The sequence below is a fragment of the Diabrotica undecimpunctata genome, chromosome 7 (genome assembly GCF_040954645.1).
Source record: "Diabrotica undecimpunctata isolate CICGRU chromosome 7, icDiaUnde3, whole genome shotgun sequence".
Lineage (NCBI taxonomy): Eukaryota > Metazoa > Arthropoda > Insecta > Coleoptera > Chrysomelidae > Diabrotica > Diabrotica undecimpunctata.
Window position 1 is genome coordinate 46,741,155 of NC_092809.1, and position 26,007 is coordinate 46,767,161.

The 26,007-nt window shown below is 33.5% G+C and overlaps 1 protein-coding gene across 2 annotated transcripts; it reads left to right on the forward strand.

The window, feature by feature from the left end:
* LOC140445289 (UMP-CMP kinase 2, mitochondrial-like) lies at positions 1–26,007 on the forward strand. Of its 2 annotated transcripts, none has more exons than XM_072537220.1 (5): positions 1–467; positions 969–1,101; positions 2,750–2,948; positions 7,936–8,172; positions 25,777–26,007. In XM_072537220.1, the coding sequence occupies exons 1-5, from the start codon at positions 399–401 to the stop codon at positions 25,895–25,897; spliced, it is 759 nt and encodes a 252-aa protein (XP_072393321.1). In that variant the 5' UTR covers positions 1–398; the 3' UTR covers positions 25,898–26,007. The 2 variants fall into 2 exon arrangements, with proteins under 2 accessions (XP_072393321.1, XP_072393320.1); XM_072537219.1 differs by lacking the exon at positions 25,777–26,007 and adding an exon at positions 17,810–18,072 and having other exon boundaries at positions 2–467.

Sequence of the window (26,007 nt, forward strand, 5' to 3'; positions counted from 1 at the left end):
TAAACCATACTTATACAGTAGTTATAAGTCAAACAAATATTAAAAAAATATAATTTTATAAATTGTAGATAATGAACTATGATTACTATGAGTCATTAAATTACATAAAATTGTTCTAGCGGACAAAATGTTTGATACCTTGACCTTCGATAGTGCATTTTAAATAATAACATCAGTACTATTCCCATTGGTGTGGTTATACACTGGTCGTATTTTAATTCGTGGATAATTTAGTGTTGATGTGGGCTGTGGATATGGGTGATTCCCATAACTAAAACAAATTATACACTGATTGAGTGATCTACCCAAACAATTTTGCGTTCATTGTTTCAGATTTCAGACAGATTCAGTATTTGTTTGTAGCTGTTATCAACAAAGTTTGAAAATTAAATCTAACCATGACTAACCCATTTCCTTCTATATACCACAGCTTGGATTCAATTCTGAACATTTTGAAGAAACCTGAAGTAAGTAAATTATATCTTAAGATTTGAGACCTTCATTTTTAGGTTAGTTACTTTCAAACATTTGTTGAAGAATTGTTTCCTATATACTAGAAAATAATATTTATTATGGTACATTCATTTTTATTTAATATGGTATTATGTACAAACCTACATAATTATGTACCTATATAATTAAGTCCAATGAAGTATTTATGCTTAGTTAAAGAGAGGGCTAGAGCTTTTAAATATAGAAAAACTATTTAAAAACAGGAAAAACAGAAATATCTTTGTATTTAGCTCAATCTCCAACTATTCAGTGTGTAACCTGTAATCAAATATCAAAATAATCATGGTTCGGACTGATGGTAGAAACAATCTTTGAGGTGTTTTTGATTCAAAGATGCTATACATCCTTTAATATAAAAGTAAGCTGAAAGTGATAAAAAATTATCGTTGTGGTCTTAAAACTAGGAAGAAAATATTTAGTAGAATTTATTATTTAACTTTATCATCTCTTTGTAGAATTTAGCAGTACATGGAGTTACAGAGCTATTACAGATTTATGAAGGTGCCAAAGAAAATAAAAAGAAATCTGATGCATCAGGAGACAGTAGGAGACATCCTTTCATAGTATTAGAGGGTTTGGATGGTTCAGGTAGGTTTAAAATTTGGATTCAAGACGTAAGTTATAAAAACTTCTTAGTAGGTACACAACTAGATTTTTCAGTTATAAGTAGGTACTTAAGATAAATTTCATAAAATATTAATAAGTTGTTATTGCTTTTCTTCTGTATTTCACGATGAATTGTCTTCTGGCTGACAATCATGGCTAATACATTTATTTTGTGATAGTTTATGATTTTGTTTATATGTATGAAGTTTTTGTTCTTTCAGTGTTTGAATATAAGTCCTATTACTATATTATAGGTTCATTCTCTTCTCAAAGATTTTTAGAGTGTCGTGCTAACATTCTAGATCATTTAGCATTATCCTGCGTCTATATCTGGTATTCTACCATGGATGCAAATTTTGTGCTGACACCAGTAGGATAAGATTCAGTCTCCAGATCGTGACAGCAAAGTTGAGTTTAAAAGTTTTTATATCTTGTTATATCAGGAGTTGGGCCTAAATCTTTATTAAATTTAGTTTCCATGGGTTATTATCACTTGCAACAATATAATTCTTACATTATCCAGAGTTAACTCATTTTGAGTCGCTTATATCGACATAATCTGCATATTTCTGCTCAATGTATCTTAATTTTGCAGGTTTTTACTAGCTTCTTACATTCTATGTCGCAATTTTGAGAATTTTTGTGTATTTCATTGGCAGCAATTTCACTGATTTACGATTTGGGAAGACCTGTGGTTTTTGTTTTCTTTTTTCTTATCGAATTTAAGTCTTTGAGAATCGTGAATACTATTTTATTATAATGAGTTAAGTTAATGGTTAATATAATGAGGTGGTGTCACTTTGCCTTTTTACCACTGTTAATACTGAATATGACTGCACTGTCTGCTGTATCTAATATAAATGCATAACAAGCTCATGCTTTTGTTTAGTTTTGACACTGATAGATGTCATAAATTTCTCGCCCTATTTGCCTACTACCACTTTTCGGCATGCAGGTCTGTACTATTACACACAAGGAGTCACAAATAAAATAATCACTTTAACTTTTGAAAAAATAATTAGATAGGTACCTTGGAATTATGATTAAGAAACAGTAGATATGCTGTGCACCTTCACAGTTGTGAAAATGTTCCATGTTATACCTATTTTCCAATTCAGTTTTAAATAATTTATAAAAGCTTATATTATCATCTATCACTAAGTAGTACGTAAGTAACAATCACTAAGTTTAAACTATTAGATTGAACAAATGGGTTTGAAAAATTATGTTAGTAGGACATTGATCAAATATTTTAATAAAAGAATCACCAGCGAAAAATAAATTCAGGAAATTGTATCTAAAACTATATCAAATATATTGTAATATGTTGTAATAATATATCGTAATGAATTTATAACTTGTATTGTAGTTTTATTGTCAAAATAGATAAAACACTACATGTGGTTAACAATATGCATTGTTTTCATCAGGATCTTGATTCTCTGTCGATGACGAAACGCCCTCTCGCGGCAAAATATGTTGCTGTGGCCGTTGGAATAGATTGGTAAAGAGCGCTGGGTCGGCTTGAAAGCAGCCTGAAGATATTTTAACATGTTTAATGATAACTGTTAAAATAATTAACTTATTTACTTTACATATCTCAATCTATATCAAAATGTATATTTTTTAGGCAAATCCACCGTCGGTTTTCGGTTTGCTAAAAAAATAAATGGAATAAAATGGCAAACCCCTCCTGAAAGTATCAGGCATCTTCGAAGTCTCACTGATGAAAACAGAGTTTTATTTTCGGCTTATTACTCTCTGGGTAATTATATTGCTGCTTTGGAGGTTCAAGTGGCTCTAAAAGATAAACCAATCGTAATGGACAGGTAATTTAATAATTTTAAAGTTCAAATTAAAAAAAAAAGAAACGCAAAATTTAACACTTAGTATATGTTTTTTTTAAACTCTAAACTACTCATTTTACTATATATACTTACATATTATTATTTACTTAATATACAGGGTGGTCCTTAAGTAATTGTACAAAAAGAAATAGTAGATTCTACACTTTAAAATATTACGATTTAAGCCAAATTGCTTTAATAAAATGTTGATGTTAAGAAAGATACAGGGTGTTAAAGTGCAAATTAAAAATTTTATTTTTCGCTATAGCTTTTATGTTTGTAAACATTTATGTATAAAAATTTACAGCTGGGTACTTTTAAATATGAAAAATTATAATTTGATGCACACTTTAATGTAACTGATAGAGGGCGCCACATATGTCGTATAAATTTGCACTTAACTTTTTTGCTCTTTAAGTTACCTGTATTTGGGATAAAGAGTATTAAAGATACATTATTTTAACAAAAAAAGGGTATACCTCTTAATAACTTCAAAACTCAACAGTTTTCGAGATAATCGCATTTTACCAATCAGCTGCATAATTCTGATTTAAGGCAATTACTCCAGGCAACGAAGAAAAAATAGACAAAAACATTAATACTTCTGAATTTTGGTATAAAATACATTTAACTAAAGTTAATAGTTAACGAAATATTGAATAAAATAAATATATCAGCAAGATAATTAATAATAGTATTTGACAAAATAACAGAATAATAGGATTTTACATCAAACATTTTACTTTTTATGTTAAATTAGAGTCATGATCAAAACATTTTGTTTACAAACCAAATTAAGAAATAGTTAAACTCAATAACATTACTTTTTGTCAAAGTAAGTGTTCGATATGTCCACCATTTGCTTTAATTCATTTGTCAATATATTCCACAAAAATCGTCTCATATTAAATAGCATCATTGTTTCTAAAGAAACTCTAAAGAAACTACTCCAGTATTTATTTCTTCCCCTAGTTGGTTGCGAATGTTTATGGGATTCTTATAGACACGTTGTTTTAATGTGCTTTTTATACCAATATCAAGCGGATTAAATTCTTGGCTACGTGGTGGCTATAATGTATAATGGATGAATATATTCTTTTGGGTACATATCCAAATCTTATGGTATATTACGGAACTACATCTTATTTGTCGCAGAGGTTAAATAATGTATTAAACTGTGATGTATCTCGTTCATTGGTTACTTATATACACACGGAATAACCTATCGATGATATTACTTATTTATATGATTACGTTACAGCTTACGAGTAACTATAATTACATCTCAAACAAATGGACTATTATGATCTACTAACGAACTAATATTTTGCTGAACTAAATTGCCTGTGTGTTTACTATATAACAATATCGGTTATTAGGCCAACGATGATGTTTTTGTAAAAATGCTGAGTTAGGTTAGATTTGTAGCAAAAGTATTATGTAACAGGACACATAATAATAAGTATTATTGAATACCTGTGCTCTAGTTTCAATTTGTCCTAATAAAAATGGATAAACAATTTACGTAATGAATAATAAGTATTCTTTTCGGATTTTTTATGAAATAAATAATTATATCAATATCTCACCACATTGCCAAGGAATATGGCTACCACGACCAATCCAACGTTTAGAAAAGTTATATTTAAGTATGTTCTAACTGCCTTCTCTCTAGAATGTGGTGGTGTACCATCTTGCATAAACCACATATTTTGGGTTTTCAGCATTTTACAATAAAAAAAAAGTAATACAACGCCATTATAGAAACTTAAGAAGCAATAGAAAAGGGAAATTGTAAACATGATGACGGCCAACGTCTGAATACGGACACGGCGCCTAAAGAAGAAGATGAAGAATCTTTTCTCCAATAAGACATTTAGCATCCATAACAAAGCATTTTGTGATGTTACATTATCATCTTTGAGTTGTTTTAATAAGAATAAACTATGAATTATGCGTTTCTACAGGTATTCAGTGCTTTACTGCACAAATATCAAACTAAGAATTTTTATACAGCTGCCTTATAAAATGCGATTATCTCGAAAACGGTTAAATTTTCAGGTTACTAACAAGTATACCTTTTCTTTGTAAAAATAATGTATCTTTAATATTTTTTAACACAAATAGAGCTAACAGAAAGAGCAAAAAAGTTATCTGTATCTTTCTTAATAATATTTTATTAATGCAAGTTGGCTTAAATCGTAATATTTTAAAGTGCAGAATCTACGGTTTTTGTTTGTACAATTACTTAGGGACCACCCTGTATAGGTACCTGATGAATAATACATAATAGCTTTGCTATAATAATGCCTAATTTAACCAATCTGCAATCCTGTTTTCAATAAGTCAATCTTTATCTGAGTATACGAGGGCGGTCCGATGCCCATATAGTCTCATTTTAGCTAGATAAACTTGATCCAATGTACGCATGTATGTAATATGTAAATTTCTCTTGCGATAGTGGTACCATCGGGCGGTGATCGTAAGTACTTATCACATAAGATGATATCGCAGTCGTATCTAGAAACATAATTTTAAGGAAAACTAGCAAAATATCCAATGTCAGATATTCATCAGTCATTTCGAATGGAACCTGAAAGCCATAAATTCGAATAAAAAGCCAACAGTTAACACATTGCTGCCACCAGAAGAGTGTTAGATAAGTTCCCTAGGTGCCAAAGTGAAAAATGCTTACAAAACATTATTTATTCATACAAATGGTTAATAATACATAGTTAGTTTACATTCTTACAAATTAAAAAAAATGCCAGATCACGGGTGATCCTAATGGCAGTAATGGCACTGCAGTAACATATTACACACGTATGTACCACTAGTATCACCGGTGATTGTGAACAACTTAATGCTTTTTAGTGAAAGTCACACAGTAAAATTTTTGGCGAACATTACAAAATGTAGAAACAAGTTTTGGTTTCTTTTACTACACTAGTAATAGGTTCAGGTATCAGACTGTAATTGAAATATTAGCATTTTCCGAAATGAGATAACTTGCTCTTTGGTGTGTTGAAGGAATTATATATTATTAAACTATTGATGACAGCCGTATTCAATAAAACTTTAATTGCAGCTTAATGGTACCAGCGAACAGTTTTTCTCAGAGGTGAGGAATAGCTTGTGAGTTGATCTGAGACGTCAACACCATCTTTTCCTTCGTGGTAGTCTATAATTGCTTCAGGTTGAGTTATAGCTACACCACCTTTCTTATATTTACCTGTCTCTTTCATGTCGATTCCATGTCTGGTAGTCAAGAAGAGGACAACACGTTTATCGTGCCATTTGACTATTACAATGCTATCACGATGGTCCTTTCCAATAATTATCTCTCCTTTTTTTAATTTCACGGAAAGTATATCTTCTGGCATATATTTTCTGTTTTTAAGTAGTGTCCCCAATAAGTCACTAATAGCATCTAATAATTGTTTTGCTAAAGGCACAGACGTGTAGTAATTATCAGTTATTACAACTCTTCCTTTTTGTAGATAAAATCTAGTACAATTTTTCCCGATAAATGCTGCCCTTTATTAGCCATTTTGCCGGTATACATAATCGTTTTTAGAATATAACCTGCAGGATTACATAATGTAAACAGTTTCAAGCTATAGCGGCGACGCTTTGAAGGTATATATTGTTTGAAAAGTAGTCTTCCTCAAAAGGGAATCATACTTTTATCAACAACTAGTATTGAGCCAGGATTACGTTGTTGGGCAAAACGTAATTGTGTCATTTCAAATAATTTTCTAATTTTATGGCAACGACCGTTTGGTAAAGCAGCCGTGTTGTCAGCAAAATGTAAGAATCTCAGAGGAAGCTGAAATTTGTTTCTGGTCATTACAGAAGAAATAAAAGTAACATTATACAATGGTGACTTACTCCAATAATCATCAATTTTGGGAAGCGTGACAGTTCCCATATACATAACACAACCCAAAAATTTTAAAATTTCTTATTTATTGGTAGGTTTCCATGCATGAATTCTGGGTGGTCTGTTATAACGTTGTGCATTTTTTACTTGCGCAGCATATCTGTTAGTCTCCTCTACAATAAGTTGTAAAATTTTATCATCGATCAGTTTCCTGTATACATGAAAAGGAGTTAGTTTGGTTCTATTTTGAGGATAACTATCATCATAGACATATGATTCATTACCAGGAAACTTTATATCGAGGCGTAAATGAGTACAGGCAACGTCGTACCATTTATCGTCATTATTTTGCTGGTCTTTAGATTCGACCGATTGTTGTGCATTTTCATCCAATAAGCTTGAATCACTGTTACATTCATCTTTATCAGATTATTCTTCGTCATTCGGGTTGTATTCTGAACCAGATACCAAAAATTCATCAGAATCCTCCTTTAACAATTGGAGGAACTCAGCATCTGTCAACATTTTTATTTTTATTTGGCATACGCTGCGTTTTACTTGTATTTGGTAAATTATCCATGATCTGAAAGACAAATTCCACTTAAAAAAAGTAACTTTACTAGCACCATTTTTATTAATTAAATGTAAGCAAAAACATTTGAGGTTATGTAAAATAAATAGTGTAATATTTTTTATCCTTATAAGTAATCCAGCAACAAGATTTTAAAATGAATAAACTACATATACTTACTTCATTTAATTTCAAATTCACCAAAAAACTGCTAATTCCGTAGAAAACCTTGATAATGAATGCCAATAATCGTTTCTACAACGCCTTATTCTCAACTTCGTTACAAGCTATTTACGACATTATCGCGCCTAACAAAAGAACATAAGCAGGCTATGTTCCTATGTGTTCCTAGTATGCCACAGTAAAACTATTTGAGCGTCCTCACAGTGCTGACCGTTATAATAATTCTGAGTAATATCCATAGCGACGCAATGGAACTGGCACCCAAGATTATCTGTGACTCACCATTGTGCTTGTTTCTTGCCTTGTAACTGGAACTTTGTACTTTATTTCAGATACTGGCACTCTACCACGGCTTTCGGTATAGCCCAAGCAGTTAACGACAACGAGGACTTACAAGAATTACCTCCAAAAGGAGACCAAGTATATTGTTGGCCAGAAGATTTATTTAAACCAGATGTTGCTATTTTCCTTGATGTCGACGAATCTGTCAGATTACAAAGATTGTCTCGAAGAAAAGAATTTACTGCCCAAGAGAATTTATTGAAGTCTTCTCCAGAATTTCGAAACAAGTAAGTAGTAGAGTAGCTACAAGGTTTATCGTTTTTATGTTATTTGTATATTGCACAGTTTTTTTCGTTAAGTTCAGACTGATGTTTCATTTTTTTTTTCGTTTTTATGAAGGGAATGTGAAAATGTTCGAAACATACCTTTGTCCTATAAGGTAGGCAAAACCACCATCCAGTTTCGTTCTTAGCCTCAGTTATGCAAAATTTCCCCTACACGACCATGATGATACTCGAGACTGCAGAAGTTGTTCGGCCTCCATCTGCACCAGCGCCAGATACCTATCTGTTAAAATAACACTCCCCAAATTACCGACCGAACCACCCTGGTGGTCCCTACAGCCCTTCGTGGGCCTTGGCCTGCTTTAGGATGTCCTTCCATTTGTCCCTATCAAATGCCTTTCTTCTCCATCCTCTAACGCGAACTAATTTGAGATCATCTTCTACGTTATCGAGATCTCTTAGTCTAGGTTTTCCTCTAGATTTTGGAACATAGATATTATGTTAGAGTTTTTAGGGTTCAAATTTAACACGTGACTGTTCATGGTAGACTCCTAAACCATTTTGTCTCACCTATCATTTATCACATACCAATACAGAGTGTGAGAGAGTGTTTCCCATGTTGAAGTACAAGCATTTGTCATTTTCTGCCTTTTCAAATTTGTAAGGTATGTCATAAAACATCCATATTCTTTGACAACTGCGTCAGGAAGTAATCCAAGTGCCGCTGCCCGCAGGACGAAGATTCCGAATCTTCCTAGAATACACAAAATGTATTCCTGCGCCCAATATCAATAATACAAAGATCGAATACTGATGCTAGTCTACAGACTAGCATGCATAGATTAAATAAAATGGATGATCGTATTTCAAATTTAGAATATCTTGCTCAAAGAGGGATTCCCAAAGTTAAAAATAGATAATCAATTTCGAATCTTAGAGTTAAATGGCAAAGGGTTATTAGGACACCAACAAAAACTACAAGCAACATTTTATCAATGAGTAATTTATACATGTAAAGGATATGTATATATATATAAAGGGTGTTTCGTTGGGAAAGTAACATGCGTTAACTGTAAAAAAGGATCACTTAGGCGATCTCAAAAACCCCATACTTAATGGGTCTTACTTCATACTGGAGTGTACTGGAAGTACAAAGATACTGGGTGTTTTATCTAATTTGCCCAAATATATATATATATATATATATATATATATATATATATATATATATATATATATATATATATTTAATTTTGGCACGCGAATATACTTAAAGGTGTCCAATCGATTAATTTATTTATAATTATAAAAAATCCAGGTTCGGATTAAAAAATATTGGAAAGTTATATCATACTATTTGTATTTGATGGATCGTATTGTAAAAATCTTTGTAAGAAGTTTGAAACAAAAACTAGTAGCTGTCGGATAAACCTCGAGAGGTATGTTCTTCGAACCTCTCTATACGAAACATATGTTAAATAGGGTCGTATTAAGATAGGCTTATCAAATAATAGAAATATGTGCCACATCTGTTAAAATCAAAGACCTATAGGTATAGAAGAATAATTGGAAGAGATTACAATAAAACAAGGAATCTTATATAACTCTCTTTTATAAGTGATCGTTTGTGTAAATTGTTTAGTAACCCACTTACTACACAAATACACATTTACATAATAAAGCCTTAGCAAAACAATACGTCCGCGACCCTGACCTTGTATTAGATATAAATTGAACATTTGCGTCCCCTGAAGACGAATATATTTAGATCCGTCGAGTGAATCAGCTAACTTAAACTAACTGAAAGTCTATTTATATTAGAATGTAGGTGATCCCTCACGAATGGTCTGAAAGTACCAACAAGCCCGTTCCAACATCAGACTACTCTTATAGCAGCTAAATACAAGGAACTATTAGCAGCATGCAAAATCTCAAGTATGAAACACTGTTAACTGGAAAACTATTATATTAACCAACAGATCCAAAAAAGATTCCTGATCTGATAGATTTCTGTATAATTTGAAATGTTTCTTCAAATTATACGATGTGAAGGTGTATTAGCTTCTAAGAAGAAACTCACAAGTTGTCTACACATAACAAATTACTTCCTATTAGCATATATTTGAAAGTAAATAGACTATGTGCTTTCTGGACCACAATAATACTTTTCCCCAGATCGTCTGACAAATGGGGCAATTTGCAACAATTGGCAACAGCGCTTTTTATAAGAGCCAGAGTGAGAGAAAATCAATTTTCCATAGATTCTGAAGAAATTTGAAAAAAAATTCAAGTTTCATTCTGGTAATTTTTTGAGGGTTTTGTGTCATGTGAGAGGGTTTAACGAATATAATACGATGACAAAGAAAAATTGAACATGGCGGCATGCCGAAGGGGCTTTAGACAGGTATCTTTGCTACTATCGGGCCAATCGTGATGTGCGAGGTGTCATATGGCATATGCTAAGTAACATATAATAATGTAGCTTAACCCTATCAATAATAATTATATTTAACTTACATTAAGAAGAAGCTGACATATCGCATAAGCCGACGAAAAGAAGAAGACGAAACGCTAAGAGACGAAAAGAAGATTTGTCAGACGATAGGTCATGGCTTTACTTAGGTAGGCTTTACTGCCCGACCGGCCACGACCAACCGTCCGACGGCGAACAACCAACTTTTGTATTTTTATTTTTAATCTCACATTACTCGTTTGTATTCCATCGACCGACCGTCAAAACGTCAGGATGCTCTAGCAACATAACCACATTTTTGTAATATTATTTTACCGGGCTTTTTGTAGAAAATTGAATTGTGGATAGAATTAGCAGCGATAATTCCACTGATAAATTGTTTATCACTTATTTATGTGGAGACGTCTTCGTAGGCGTAGGACAGTTTGGGTGCGTCACATTTTTTTAAAAACACACCAACAAGGAGAATTCTTTGTTTTATCCCATTCTATTAAATGATTCTATTAAATTTCAAAATTATTATCGCACGAACAAGCCCAAATTTTATAGGTTAATTACAAATTTTGAAATATCAATGGTCAGTGTCATTGCTCAGACAGTATAAATGAATGCGAAATGTTCCATATTCATCGACCAACGATCAAAAATTCCAACAAGTCCGAATTTCAAAACTGGACGATCGCGGTCGGTCGCTGTAAGTGATGGACGGTCCACCAGTCTGACTCTGCGCATACATTTTCATAAACTCGTAATGTTGGTTGATCGTGGACGGTCGGTCTGGTCGAGCAGTCTGATTCCACCCTTACTGTTTAAAAGGTTTTGGTCGCGGACTTTTAGGTGATATAAGCTGGTGTTTATAGGATAAATCGCTAAATCTTGTCATATGATACCTCAGACGTTACAATTGGCCCGATAGTAGCAGATCAGATATATCTGTCTAAAGTCCCTTTGGTATGCCGCCATGTATAATTTTTCTACACCCTCTCACATGACGCCTCATACGTTAAGATCGAACCAGCCGTTCTACCCTCACTACAAAACGCTCAAAAATCACCAGAATGAACCTTAATTTTTTGTTCAAATGTCCCCAGAATTTATTAAAAATTGATTTTCTTTCTCACTCTAACACATTGTCTCTTATGGAAAGCGCTGTTGCCAGTTGTTACAAAATGCCCCGTTTGTCAGAAGGTCTGGGGAAAAAGTTTTATTTTGGTCCAGAGTGCACAAGCATATTTACTATTGAAACCCGTTTAGTTGTATACTAGTCATCTTTAAGGCTGCGCCAGTAAAAGTAACATTTATGTTGCTGATGACCTATATGTAAAAACTGTTGACAAGACTATATCCAAATCTGCCAGTTGTTATGAACAGTGGCTGCTCCAATATGGGGACGTCGACCTTATCTAGCTTCTTGAAAGTTCCTATCAGGTAAGAAGACTCAGAAGACTACAAAGTCTCTACAGTTTCATATTTTTAAAAATATTAACTTTCTTGGACTTATAACATGTGCCGACAACATGAAGAGACTAGTAGTCCAAGGAAAACCGGAGGGAAGAAGTACCGGTAAAAGTTACGGACAGGACTCATAAGGTACATTTGTAGGTAAGATCTTAGTATATAAGAATTGGACACAAGTTAGGTTAGAACAAAATGGCTTATTTATCTTATTGATCAAATTTTACTTCTTTTCAATTTCATAATTTTTAGAAAAAAATATCAATACAAATTCACAATCTAGAAAAACTAAGAAATTAACAAATATACACTCGCGATCATAAAATCCGGGTCACCTTGAAAATCACTGATATTTCATTTTTAACGAGCTTTATCGTAAATAATAATAACACAAATACAAACTAATGCATGTTTCTGAGAATTGTTGCGGTTTCCTTTGTAACAAAGAATTCCAATAGTGCCGATTTCGCGGTAAAGTGCACACTTCCCAAAATGAACGCTACCTGTAACTAAGCTTGTTTTAAATGTCTCGTTTGTCCTTCGACTTTCTGTTCAAATGCAACGGACAAACGTTTATTATTGCCACCATTAGTGTTTATTAGTGCCATTATTAGTGTTTATTTTTTGACAAAAATGCCTTTGACTGTTGTTGAAACGGCACAAATTGTTGCACTTGTGGATGACGGTCGCACTCAACGGCAAGTCGCAAGAACTGTTGGCGTAAGCCTTTCTACGGTTCAACGATTGCTTCAACGCTTTCAGGAGGCAAGTTTGCTAAACAGGCGACCTGGCTCTGGACGAAAAAGAACGACCAAGGCACTAGATGACCGTTTCCTTGTGTTTCAGGCTTTACGAAACCGGACCTCAACTGCGGTTATGCATCAAAATCGTCTAGAGGAAGTACGAAATCGCAATTTTAGTGTTGTAACAGTCAGAAGAAGACTTCGTTCTTCTTGACTATCTTCTCGGGTAATGGCTAGAGGACCGCCACTTCGCCGGGTGCCTCGAGTTGCACGACTAGCTTTTGCTCGACAATACGCGCATTGGGGAATTACGATTGTAGTAAAGTGTTATTCTCAGATGAATCCCGTTTCTGCCTAACTGGATCCGATGGACGTGTAAGAGTTTGGAGGAGAACCGGCGAACGATTTTCACAAGCTTGCATTGCTCCAAGAATGCCATTTGGTGGAGGCTCGGTCATGGCTTGGGGAGGTATATCTTCCGACTTCCACACAGAATTACCCTTCATCGAAAATGGGTCCCTAACTGCACGAAGGTACATTACGGAGATTCCGGAAGAACATGTTATGCCCAAAATGGCAGGGCTTGGAGAAAACGCCGTTTTTATGCAGGACAACGTGGGACAGCACGTTGCCAGGATCAGTATGTAATACTTGGACGAAGTTGGAATTACGAGGGTACCCTGGCCAGCTAGATCTCCGGACCTGAATCCCATCGAACATCTATAGGACGATTTGAAAAAACGTATTCAAACCCATACACATCCTCCTAACAACGCACAGGAGCTTAAGGATCTGTTAGTGAGAAAGTGGAATAACATATCACAACATGTAATCCGGAGAAAAATTGAGAGTATGCCCCGTCGTCTGCAAGAGGTTATTAGAGCAAGGGGAGGCAATACACGATATTGGTCATTAAAATTTCACTGATTTTTTACCACGTTCTGTATTTTCCATTTTTTTCGTATGTCTGTTTTATCAACAATTTGATTTGTTTTCTGTTTTTTTCAATAAAAGCAATAAAAAACCATTTTTTTTTCTTTCAAAACAAACATTAATGACAAATAAAAAATACATTAGCCAAAAAAAAAGGTTATTACTGCACCAGAGGCAAAAATATTTAAGAAACTTAAAATTTTCAAGATGACCCGGATTTTATGATCGCGAGTGTACATATAAAGGTGGTCACAATTTACTAGAAATTTTACAAAAAGTGTTGTTTTGTTTGATGTAGAGAACAGTTGTTTATATAGTGTTTATACTTGAATTTGGTCGTGTCATACATTTGTTGTAAAGTGGTACCAGGTGGTAAATATTTCGCCTGCGTTTGTTCCCGACGGTAGTGTGAAATGTATTTAGGTATTTTATTAAGTTGACTAATAACTGCTTGAATTCTTTCATCTGATAATTTGTTTTTGCCTCCCTGAAATTTTCTTAAAGCAGTGTTTACTCGAAATGTAGTTACCTTTAGAGTATTTATAAACATTTCTCTACACACTTTTGTGTCCCTTATTTTATAAATTCGAGTGTATTTCCTTTTTTCGATATTTCTACCATATTCCTTTTTTTGCTATCTTGGATACACTAACAGCAATAAAATTAGTTTTAGCATTATATGAATTTAGCAACCAAAACCTCTCAAATGTAGATTTTCGACTTTCAACAGAAATATTTTCTGCACATTTTGATATACAGTTACAATGAAAATCAGCGAACTCCTTAGGTTGGACTTTTATAGTTAAAATATGGTTTATTGGTGTACATCTTTATCTTTTTTTCTTTTCTAGTTTGATTGGGATTTTTTAGGTTTCTCCCTTTTTTGGCCTTTCATTAAAAGCTGGATTAATTTCTTGAATAGCATCGACTTAGGGATAGTTATCTGCAACAACGTGGACGAGAATATTTTTGTCACTGATATCTTCAGGTTGGTCTATTTCTATTTCTGATAAAGAATCTTCCTGTTCAACTTTATAATAAGGATCTGCCAATGAGTCATCACTATTTTCTATAAAATTTTACTCAGAAATATTGTCGCATATATCAAATGTAGAAACACCAACAGATGTAAGAGTTATTAGAACATTATTTTCAGAGACTGTTCCTTCAGTTGTGGCAATTTGAACAGCAACCATTGGCGAATCTGTTGCTTCCTGATCCCTGTCCATAAATATAGTCTAAAAAGATAAAAGGTATTACTAAGGTATACTAATAAATTTTATTTAGAATAAACGGGTAATTTATCATATTTATCTACTGAAGTTAAACTAAAAAAACAATAATAAAAGATGCTTGTCTGGATTTGTCTTTTTTGCAAGAGTAGCCTTACTCTCTTCTACGCATGTTTCCTCTGAAAATTACGTCGCATTTAATAAGCGTAGAAACTGAAAAAGGTATGAGAGTTTTTGAATCATCATGATAACTTAAAGGTAGTGTGTTCTCAGATGTGTTGATTTGAACGGCAACATTTGGCGGATTTGGTCCTACTTCTGTTTCCTCATCACATTCATAAAATATTTTATCTAAAAAAATATGTTTTATCAATTCGAAAGTTCTGTCGCATGTTATAATAGATAATACCAATCGTAGTGGACCCAGGACCCAAAAACAAAACCACAAATATTTAGACTTAAGTAAGACGTAAGTAAACAATTAGACTAGCTAATTTATTTAGTATGGTTTGTTTAGTTACAATCGGTCAGTAAGCTTTTGTACCAAAATTTAGAGGAAAAACTAAAAATTATAGTAATACAAGATACTTGCCTGAATTTTCCTGCATTGCAAGAGCAGCCTTTAATATTCTAAAACTTCGATTCCTGTACATTATGCTAAATCAAAAGTGTACTTTCAACTACTTTTTCACTGTATTCAAAGTTCTTTTTAAACTATCTAGACCACTACTACTAAAACTAAACACATTAAACACACCGGCGATTAAACTTACTAAATAAAAACAAAACAACACATAAAATTATTAGTTCAGGTTTTTATAACTGCAGAGGCCAATATTTGTAGAAAGCTACCTACCCACTTGGATGCCAGTGGCGCTTTATTAAAATACTACCAAGTGGGTTGGAAGGTTTCTGTAAATTAAAAGTATAATACCAAGTGGGTTTGTAGGTTTCTACAAATTAAATTATCAGATAAATTTAATATGTGGCTTAGCATTTTTATAGTTTTATAGGTTATATCAAAGAATATAGACGCTTAATATATTAATCTAGGAGTGGTAGGTTTTACAGAATATAGAACGCGTATTTTGTTTTCCAAATATGCCTCTAACCCAATATCTGATATATTGAGGGTTGGTAGCTTTCTGCTTAACACCGTCCAATTGACGTTTCGATTTCCACTCCGGAATCTATCTCAAAAATGGTTTTTTGTACAAAACCGACGGAAATCGAAACGTCAAATATCAGTTAATTAAAAATGAGATTTTCCTCACAATCCCAACATAATAATTAACTTAACCATGTCAGAAGAAAGTAGTTTCAGAACCTTGCTACTAATACAGTGTTCAAATGTAGAATTGCATGCATCAGGGCTGATCATAACTGTCTTGCTAGCCTGTTGTATTTGGCTTTGTCATTCAAATTTCGACTTCCTTGCCATCTAACGCTTGCTCTCCGTTTCTCAGTTATTAGCTGTCTGATTATGCTTTGGAGGGTTGTTTGTGTGTGTGTGTGTGTTTTTTTTTGTGTTACTGGTAGATTTGTTGTAATTGGTGTGTGGTCAGTTAATGTCAGATCCCAATTTGCTTCTATGTCTAGTACAGTTTGCTGCTATTCCTTTTAATACAAAGAAGTTTAGCAGATCCAGCTGTGTATTTTAGACAGTTGACCAGTATGTTGGTTTGTCCGTTGATAAGTAAAATGTTCTGTCTTTTATGTGTCTTTTTAAAGAACTTTTATAAAGAAACGGGAAAATTGTGGATTTTTCAACCAAATGGGATCTCATTTGAGTAGTGGTGCTTTTTAAAACTTGACCATAGCTCTGAGGAGGGTTTTGTAAGCCTGAGTTGCTATCAACAAGTCCTCACAGACACTTCGTCCAAGGACTAGCAACCCCAGTGTCAGAGTCCTACGTTACCATGTGACCAATTCATTTTATAACTTAAACATCATAGTTTTTAAATATCAAAGGAGGATTGTCAGAGGACAGCTTCTGTCTCATGTGTGAACATTCAAAACTTCTGGTTATAGTTTCAAATAAAGCAGATCTTAAATTAAATTGTAATAATAAAAAAAAGTGGTATATATACAATAAACAAAAAAAATAATATTTAAGAATTACTTAAATCCGTTATTAGTTAATATCCTTGCTATAGATTTTAATAAAATTAAAACAGTGTAAATGTTTTATGACAGTCTCTCCTGTCGCGTAAATCGAATCGTTCCAACTGTTCACTATGACTGCGAACCACGAACCGCTCTTTCGTTTTGTGGCGCTACTATTGTGACGTTCGCTTCAGTGAACTTTCTATTTTACTATAGAACGTAATACAACGCAAGTATAGAAGTTTCGCTTCACTATATGATTTGTGGGTACAAATCATATAGTGAAGCGAAGCTTCTATACTTGCGTTGTATTACGTTCTATACTAAAATAGAAAGTTCACTGAAGCGAACGTCACAAAAGTAGCGCCACAAAACTAAAGAGCGGTTCGTGGTTCGCAGTCATAGTGAACAGGTGGAACGAGTCGATTTACGCGACAGGAGAGACTGTTATACAACATTTACACTATTTTAATTTTATTAAAAGTGGGTTTTGTGGGTACAAATCATATAGTGAAGGTTCACTATGTGGATACAAATGAGTTTTTTTATAACAATGTTATTCAGTCGTAAAAAATCAATATAATAAACTGTACGCCAAAATACTCCCAAGGAATACGAGTAGCTACGTGACAGTAGATTACTCTCTTAATTCGAAATACAGTTTAGATATATACTATATTATTAATTTTTTGTTACAGTGTTATTTCTGCATATAAAAATATGTCTGATCCCGAAGTAATCTTTATCAATGGAAATAGGTCATTTAAAAAAGAGTGTGAGGAACTTTGTGCCATTGTTAAACCGTTTTTAATAGATTAGTTTCGTTAATAGTTCTTTATTAAAACTGGAACAAAGTTTATTACATTTGTATATTAATTTAAGTAAGGTAAGTTAGGTAAACACCTTACCCTTTTATATTAATAAATTGTATAGTTTAAAAAATAAATAAAAATAAAAACAACGTTTTTTATGTTAATTTAAAGTCCCTAAAAATGGTTTTAAAATGAAAAAAAGAAGGAAAGTCCAAAGAAACATTAAAATCAAAGCAGGTAGTTGAAGATTTCTGCTTGTATTTTATTTCTTAGTATTGATTCTGCGAGAATTAATCTTGAAGATGGTCATAACATATGTCATACAAATTAGTGGTTTTTGACAAGCGACATAATTGTACTGAAGTTCCCAGTAGACCTCATAATAAAGCCGAACGTGACTGTATCTATAGAAAACATAAAAATAGCTGGTTAATTAATTAAAGCAGTAGAAAAAAGAAATGTATATAGTTGTCAATATAAGAACAATCAATAGGCACACCTCAACACAATTATCAGCACAAAGAATTAATTTAAATAACCACATATGCTTTGTTGAAAAATGCACAACTACATATATTTGTAAAAGGAGCTATTGCATCAGATTCATTATACTAACACAAAATTTAACGGTCTCCTTGCATGGAATAAACTTACATTTAAGCACAATTTAACAAAATGAACAATAAACTAAGTTTTGATTGATAAGAAAATAAAACACACTAATGAAGTATGGCTTTTTTAACAACAAATACGGACTTGTGCGGTTTTCATATTGTTTAGATGATAAAGGAAATCTGAGAACGTGTAAAAGCATTATTTAATTTGGAACATATGAATTGGCAATTTCTCTACAAGATGGCATAATACTAAAAAATAAAGGTTGAGTTTACCGAAAGTACAAGCTGAATATAGCCGCGAATGTCAACCATGAAATAAAATATTTGGGTTTGGCAGTGTTGGGATGTTATTATAATGCATATGTTGTATGCTTCAAATATAAAGACAGATAACTTTTAGAAAGTACATTTTGATTTACTGATGTACTATTTTATAAATTCTGCAATTTTTAATTTATATGAAACAATAACGGGTAAATATTTATCTCTTTCGAGATTAATTGCAAGCATCTGTTGCAATCTGGCAACTGCTGATTTAACGATTGCCAAATCTATCCCCTGATCTATAAAAGGGCAATTGCCAAAAAAAATTTCTAATAATTAACTGCAATTAATCTCTAAAGAAACAAATATTTACTCATTCTTGGTTTATATAAATCAAAAATTGCAGAATTCATAACATAATATAATCAAAATGTACTTTTCTAAAGCTTTATCTCTTTATATTTGAAGCATACAGCATATGCATTATAAAAACATGCCAACACTGCTAAACCAAAATTTTTGTTAAATGTTTGATATTTGCGGCTAGAATCAGCTTGCACTTTCGATAAACTCAACCAAAATAAAATATTTCCTTACCATAGGAAATGTATGGAATGATATGGCGGAGTTCTCAATACCGAAGAAATTCGGATGACCAAAGTCTGTATGGATGGTGGAATATCTAAAGTACGTGTGAATAATAAACTGTCTGACAGCTCTGAAATCAACAGTGGACTCAAACAGGGTGATGCGTTATCTCCACTACTTTTTAACTTTGTATTAGAGAAAGCCATAAGGTCGGCCGAAATAAAAACAGAATTGCTATCAGTTCAAGGTCTCAAGCTATTACTCGCATATGCAAGTGACATAGATCTCGTTGGAGACTCCATCCTATCCACGAAAGACATCTTCAACAAGGTGGAAGGAGCAACAAGTGAAGTAGGGCTGAAGATTAAGGAAGAGAAGACGAAATATGTGTGTATAAATAGAACGACACGAAGAGACAGAATAGGACAAAATGTGACGGTCAACGCCTTCAATTTCGAAAGAGTACAACGTTTTAAGTATCTGGGGGCCGTAATCACAGCTGACAACGATGTTACTGAAGAAATAAAAGACAGAATCCAATCTGCAAACCGCTGTCTATTCGCACTGGATAAGCTCATAAAATTAAAAAATCTTACAAGAAGTTCAAAGATAAAAATTTATAAATCCATCGTCAGACCTGTAATAACATACGGATGCGAAACGTGGACCATGACCAAAGCAAACGAAGAAAAGCTCAGACGCTTTGAACGAAAAATAATTAGAAACATTTTCGGACCTCACCATGACATCACCACAAACCAGTATAAAATCAGAACCAATATCGAATTAAAAGCACTCTACAATGACGCCGATATTGCCCAAGAAATTAAATCACAGCGACTAAGATGAGCAGGCCACGTGCACAGTGCATAACGAGAGACTTGTAAAACTGGTATGGGAGGAGATTCCCACAGCCAAAAGACCACTCCGACGTCCCAGAATGCGATGAAGAGATAACATCCAATGAACAATCCAAATGAACATTCCATTTGACCCTAGGTTGATGGAAGACCGAACAAATGGGGAAAAAGTTGTACAGTCAGCCAAGACCCACCCAGGGTTGTCGCGCTACGTGATGATGATGAAAATAAAATATTTAAGTAAGCACTAAATATTTTTCCAAACAGTGAACATCTCATAAAACTTCTTAGCTGCTGCTATATAAACTATTAGAACAATTTTTAAACTAATATGCACCCGAATTATTAAAATATCTCACCCGTACAAGCAGGCTTCATATGAACATCAAACCTGGAAAACTACCGATCTTTAAGCTTTACGCACTGAACAAATCGAGCACATAGGACAAGGAGCGAAAAACTGGATCTTGTAACTCCAGGACACGTGCTGTAAAACCTCCAAAATTACAAAATCTTTATAAAAAAGATAATCATCATTAGACATTTAAGTCCACAATTTAACGTGGACCTCCCCTGTTTGTATCCAGAGTGAACAGTTTTATATAGTATTATATTCAATTTTCGTCATATTTCGCAGATCATCTTTCCATCGTTTAGGTGGTCTTTCTCACTTTAGTTTATCTGTTCTTGGTCTCAATTCGGTTAAATTGCGTGTCCACCTTCCATCCTTTATACTTGCCATATCGCCAGCCCATCTCCAGTTCAATCTGCAGGCTCTTTCCACAACATATGTAACTCTGGTTTTGTTTCGTAGGTCTTCATTTCCGATCTTGTTTTTTATTGATACTCGTATCATTGAACGCTCTTTTGTGTTATTCTTAGTTTTGAGGCATTGTTTTTTCTTAACGACAATGTTTCGACACTGTAGGTCATGACTGGCAGAACACACTAATCGAAGCCTTTCCGCTTCAGATTAATCAGTATGTTACAGTCTTTAAATATGTTTTTACAAGCTCCGTATGCTGCCCATCCATATGCTATTCTTCTTGATATCTCACCTGTTTGGATGTCCTTACCTATTTTACTTTAGTGTCCAAGGTATATGTATTTATCAAAAGTTTTACTTCCAAGTTTTTTAATTGTTAAGTTGTTACTACTGGGGAACGATGTTCATCTTATATTTTGTTTTGCAGATATTTATGTTTAAAACAATTTTTCTGCAGGCTTTTTCCTGTTCCTCTAATGTGGTGTTAATTTTGCCTAGGTCATCTATCAAAACTTTGTCATCAGCATAACTCAGATGATGCAGTTTTTCCCCGTCGAGACTTACCACTTTATGATCCCAATTAAGGGTCTATTTAGTTCTTTTAAGTTCTAGTAGTACCATTTTTCAAGAGTTGTTTTATAGTTTGCAGATGGTCGTTGGTACCAAAATTTGATCGAAATCCTAGTGCTCTCTGGTTTGATACAGGTCTAGTTCTTTATCCAATCTCTGTGAAGACTAGGTACTAATGGGTCGATAATTTACTAGATCAGGTTTACCTCATAATTTATGTAGCGGAATTCATCCTTATTCTATTTAGAAGGTATCGACTTTCTTCGTAAGCATAAATTAAAAAATTCCTTATATTTTGAGGATCGGGGTCTCCCTTGTTCCTAGAAATAATAATCTTGCTAAAACCAGGAAAAGAAAAACTAGCAGCTACAGACCAGTGTCCAGACGCGAATCAAGAAGTTCATAGTAAGGGGGGGGGGCTAGACTTACCGAAAATATTATTATTATCATTATCTAGATTTAGCCATACGGCTTACACTCCATCTAAGAGGCAGTCACTCATTCCAGATACTTAGGGTATTAAAAGGATTGAGCTCCGGTGGGACTAACAAGTGTTTACTTAGACCTAGCGGTTGTATGTTTTCTATGAGGTTTTTCGGAATAACACCAGTAGTAGATTGGATAATAGGTATTCCCTGGATACTTTCCATTCTCCATTGTCTCCTTATTTATATTTCTAGATCTCAATACTTGGCGATCTTTTCGTTGTATTTAACACGCAGATTAATGTTAGGTATTGCCACATCTATAGTGTTGTTTGCGTAGTAAGTTTATTAGTTAGTATCAGATCCGGTCTATTATGTGCCACTGGTTGGTCTGTTTGTAGTTGTCGTTTTTAAGGATTATGTCAGGAACGTATTGATAATAAGGGAAATGATCGACTTGGAGAAGTCACAGTTTGTTAGCTAGTTCTTGGTGGATAATCTTTCCTACCGAGTCATGGCGTTCTTTTAAATCAGTACCGACAAACGCCTGGCAGCTCCCGGTAAGATGTGGATGGTTTCTTAGGCTTTACATCCATATCGGTATTTGTGATTTTGGACTTGGGTTTTTGACAACATATTTCAGGTAATTTTTAGTTGGAATGCTTCTGATCCTGAATAGCATGTAAGAAACCTTCTGTCTCGGGAAACATCTTTCCTGATGTCAAACAATAGTTCGACGCTATATTGTCAACATATTTTTGCATCCAGGTGCGCATTTTTTCTTGCTTAGATAGGTGGTTTCATCTACTGCGCAAATTGCGCGATGGAAAGTATATGTCTCAGCCTGCGTTTGAAAATAGGTTCTTAAATTAGCAACCTGTTTATCCAATTGCTCTCATATGCCCATAAGTCTTTTTCCCCCTAGATACCGCGGTAATGTTGTCCTCAAAATTTTATAGCTTACGTACGGTTTAAAGTAGTTATTATTGTAAATTGTATAATTATCACCGAAGACAAAATAAAGGATAATTTGAACTGCAATTAAAATTTAAATCCTCAAAATTAATTACATAGACTACTTAATGTAGTTGGAGTCGTCTAGGATATTTTTTTGCGAAAAGGGCCATGATTTTTTCTGGATTCAAGTCAGTGTTGCTATAAAATGTTGAGTAACATCAAACCGTTCATTCTCTCCTGATTCATCCTGGATTTGAGATAGGTCACACGTCTTAGGTTGAGAATGATCGTTCTGTAGTGTAAGTCGTCACTGACAGGACACCCAATATCGTGAGTAACTCATTTATATTTGCGGTTACCGGTTTCTTCTGCTGGGTCTTCCAAAATTCAAACCACAGGTGTAGCTCTCCTCTAAGGTCTTGGATAGTTCCTGGTAGGTCCAATTCGTAAATGGTAGCAGCTTGTATTATGATGAGCACTGCTTTCAGAATCGCATGAAAAATTAGGAATCAAGAACTGGAGTTTCATTACATACATGATTGTATGTATCCTAAGGAAATCTTCCAGAAAAGTCGCTGAGAAGGTGATCAAGAAAAATAAGAAATACATTGAGACCGTAATAATCTTTAGGAGAATTGGTAGGAATATTATTACGATGGGTTTGTCTAGATGCAACTCGTGGTACATTCACTTCTATGTCTGCAGAATGAGCCAATGTGACAGCCTGATCAAAAAGAGAATTGTAAGTGTTATTATCTAGACTGATCTGTATAGTGTTCATTACATATTTATTCATCTTCTATCATTGACATAAGTTGAGATTTGGGCTATGTATTTGGGTTATTCCAAATATTTCTGCCAAAATCAGAAGCGAAATTATAAACTCGAATTTTGAACTGGAGTTAAGCATGAGATGTGCATTTGAACTGAGAGATTCAGCTTCTTCAAGAAATGATAAAATTTCTGGATAAATATCCAAGAACTGTAGCAATGAATGCGTCTTGTCTCTCAATCCACCAAGTTTCAATCAAAGTCTGAAGTTTAGTTTTCTTGTTTTGGGGACATACGTATTTAATTTTTTCTCTCAGAAGGTTTGACCTCTTGCTGGATTACTTAACAAATTTTGCTACTTCAGCTAATGTGTCGTGTTTGTCTAATACTGTAAACAGAGCATAATTTTAAAATTGACAGACTCAAACAATGTGATGTACAGAGCATATACAATACTAGAGGTTATTGTTTCAAAATTCGCGCTTACACAACACGTAACTTTCCTGACGTATTAGCTCCGCCGTCGTAACTTTTTCCACAAAGATTTGAAATATCTAGTTCTAAGGATCTGAATTCAAGGCTTGACAATCTAAAATATTTCTACTTAAATCCTGCATCAGTACTAATCTTAAAAAATCCTCTTTAAACAGTACTTCTCTTTGTATACAAATCGCACACATAGTGTTAATTGTTTATTGGGGCTGATGTTAGCTGTTTCATCTAAAAAAAAAATCGAAAAATATTTTCTTCGTTTAACCACTTCAACAACTTTTTTCTCAATAACAGTGCCACAACAGTATATGAGGTCATTTTGCGTTGAATTCCGGGTAGCATTTTTAAGATGGTTTTCCAGAATCTGATCACTTGCATTAACTCTATATTTAAGTACTCCCCTGAAGTTCCCCAACACATTCCATTCGTTTGAATTATTGATTGATTCAGACGATTCCATTTCCAAATCAATAGTACCATCATCTCTGTGTTGTCTTAAAGGAATGTTTTGTCGACCACACAAAATAATTATTGTTTTTACAATCGTAGCAAGTTTCATTCTATTTTCGTTCACTGTTTTTGCCACTTCATTGTTGAACCATAACGTTTTCTGCCTTCCCTTCAGATACTTTTTAAAGTTAGTACATTTTAATGAGCTGTTTTATCATAATTATTATCAAAATGGCCCCCCAATATTTCACAAGCTTTCTTGAATTTCCGAAAGAGCTTCGTAACTAAGTGTCGCGCGATTTTGATTTGGCATCTTTAGACCCGAACAAAACATACACACGGAAGTAAGCACCTTGATCTTTCTTGCTGTAAGATAGCCACAGGAATTTATTTAACCGTATATGCTGAAATTGTCTTGACTGTCCCGATTCTGTTTTTTGACATACTGTTCATTGTTTAAAATGTAGAAAACATATTGTTGCATAAATTAATAATTCAAATCAAGCATTCTGCGTAACTTTAAATAATTACACAAAATGATACTTTATAGCAGTGATGTTTATTTTCTGAAGTCGGGACAATTGTAAAACTGTAAAAAAAGTAATATTTAAAGCCCAGTTATTCTTCTTCTAAAGCCCTTCTTTATCCGCGCCTGCCCGTGTCCCTACTTTTCAATCCATACGAGAGACTAGAATATGTCTAGAATAGAAAAAAAAATTTGAAAAAAAAAAAGAAACACCTCGTCCCACAACAAGGAAGGTCGTACTAGTAGCCAACACATTAACGGCTTCGAAGAAAAACAATTACCTTTGTAAATCTGGCAACAAGTTAAGGCAGGATTAGACACAAGATATTTTGATCATTTTTTTTTAAGAAATATTGAATTTCGGCGCTTTTATCCCTAAACAGCTACTTGATTGTTTAGTTCTACAATTATAGTGTAAATTAGACATAAAAAAGAATATAAGAAATTACTCATAAGAAATAACCTCGTGATAGTGATTTATTATTCTTTCTCCCAATACCAAATAAAGTTTAATAATTGTTATTAATTTTGTTTATATATTAATATTAATATGTAAATTTGTTTCAGTGTTATTTCTGCTTATAAAAATATGACCAATCCGGAGGTAATCTTTGTCGATGGAAATAATTCATTTGAAACAGAATGTGAAGAACTCTATGCCGTTGTTAAACCGTTTTTAACAGATTAGTTTTCAGTTTTTTAATAAAATTTAAACAAATTTTATTATAGTTATGTGTTAATTTTAGAATAATATGTTATGCTTTTATATGAATAGTTTAAATAAAAAATAGAAAATAA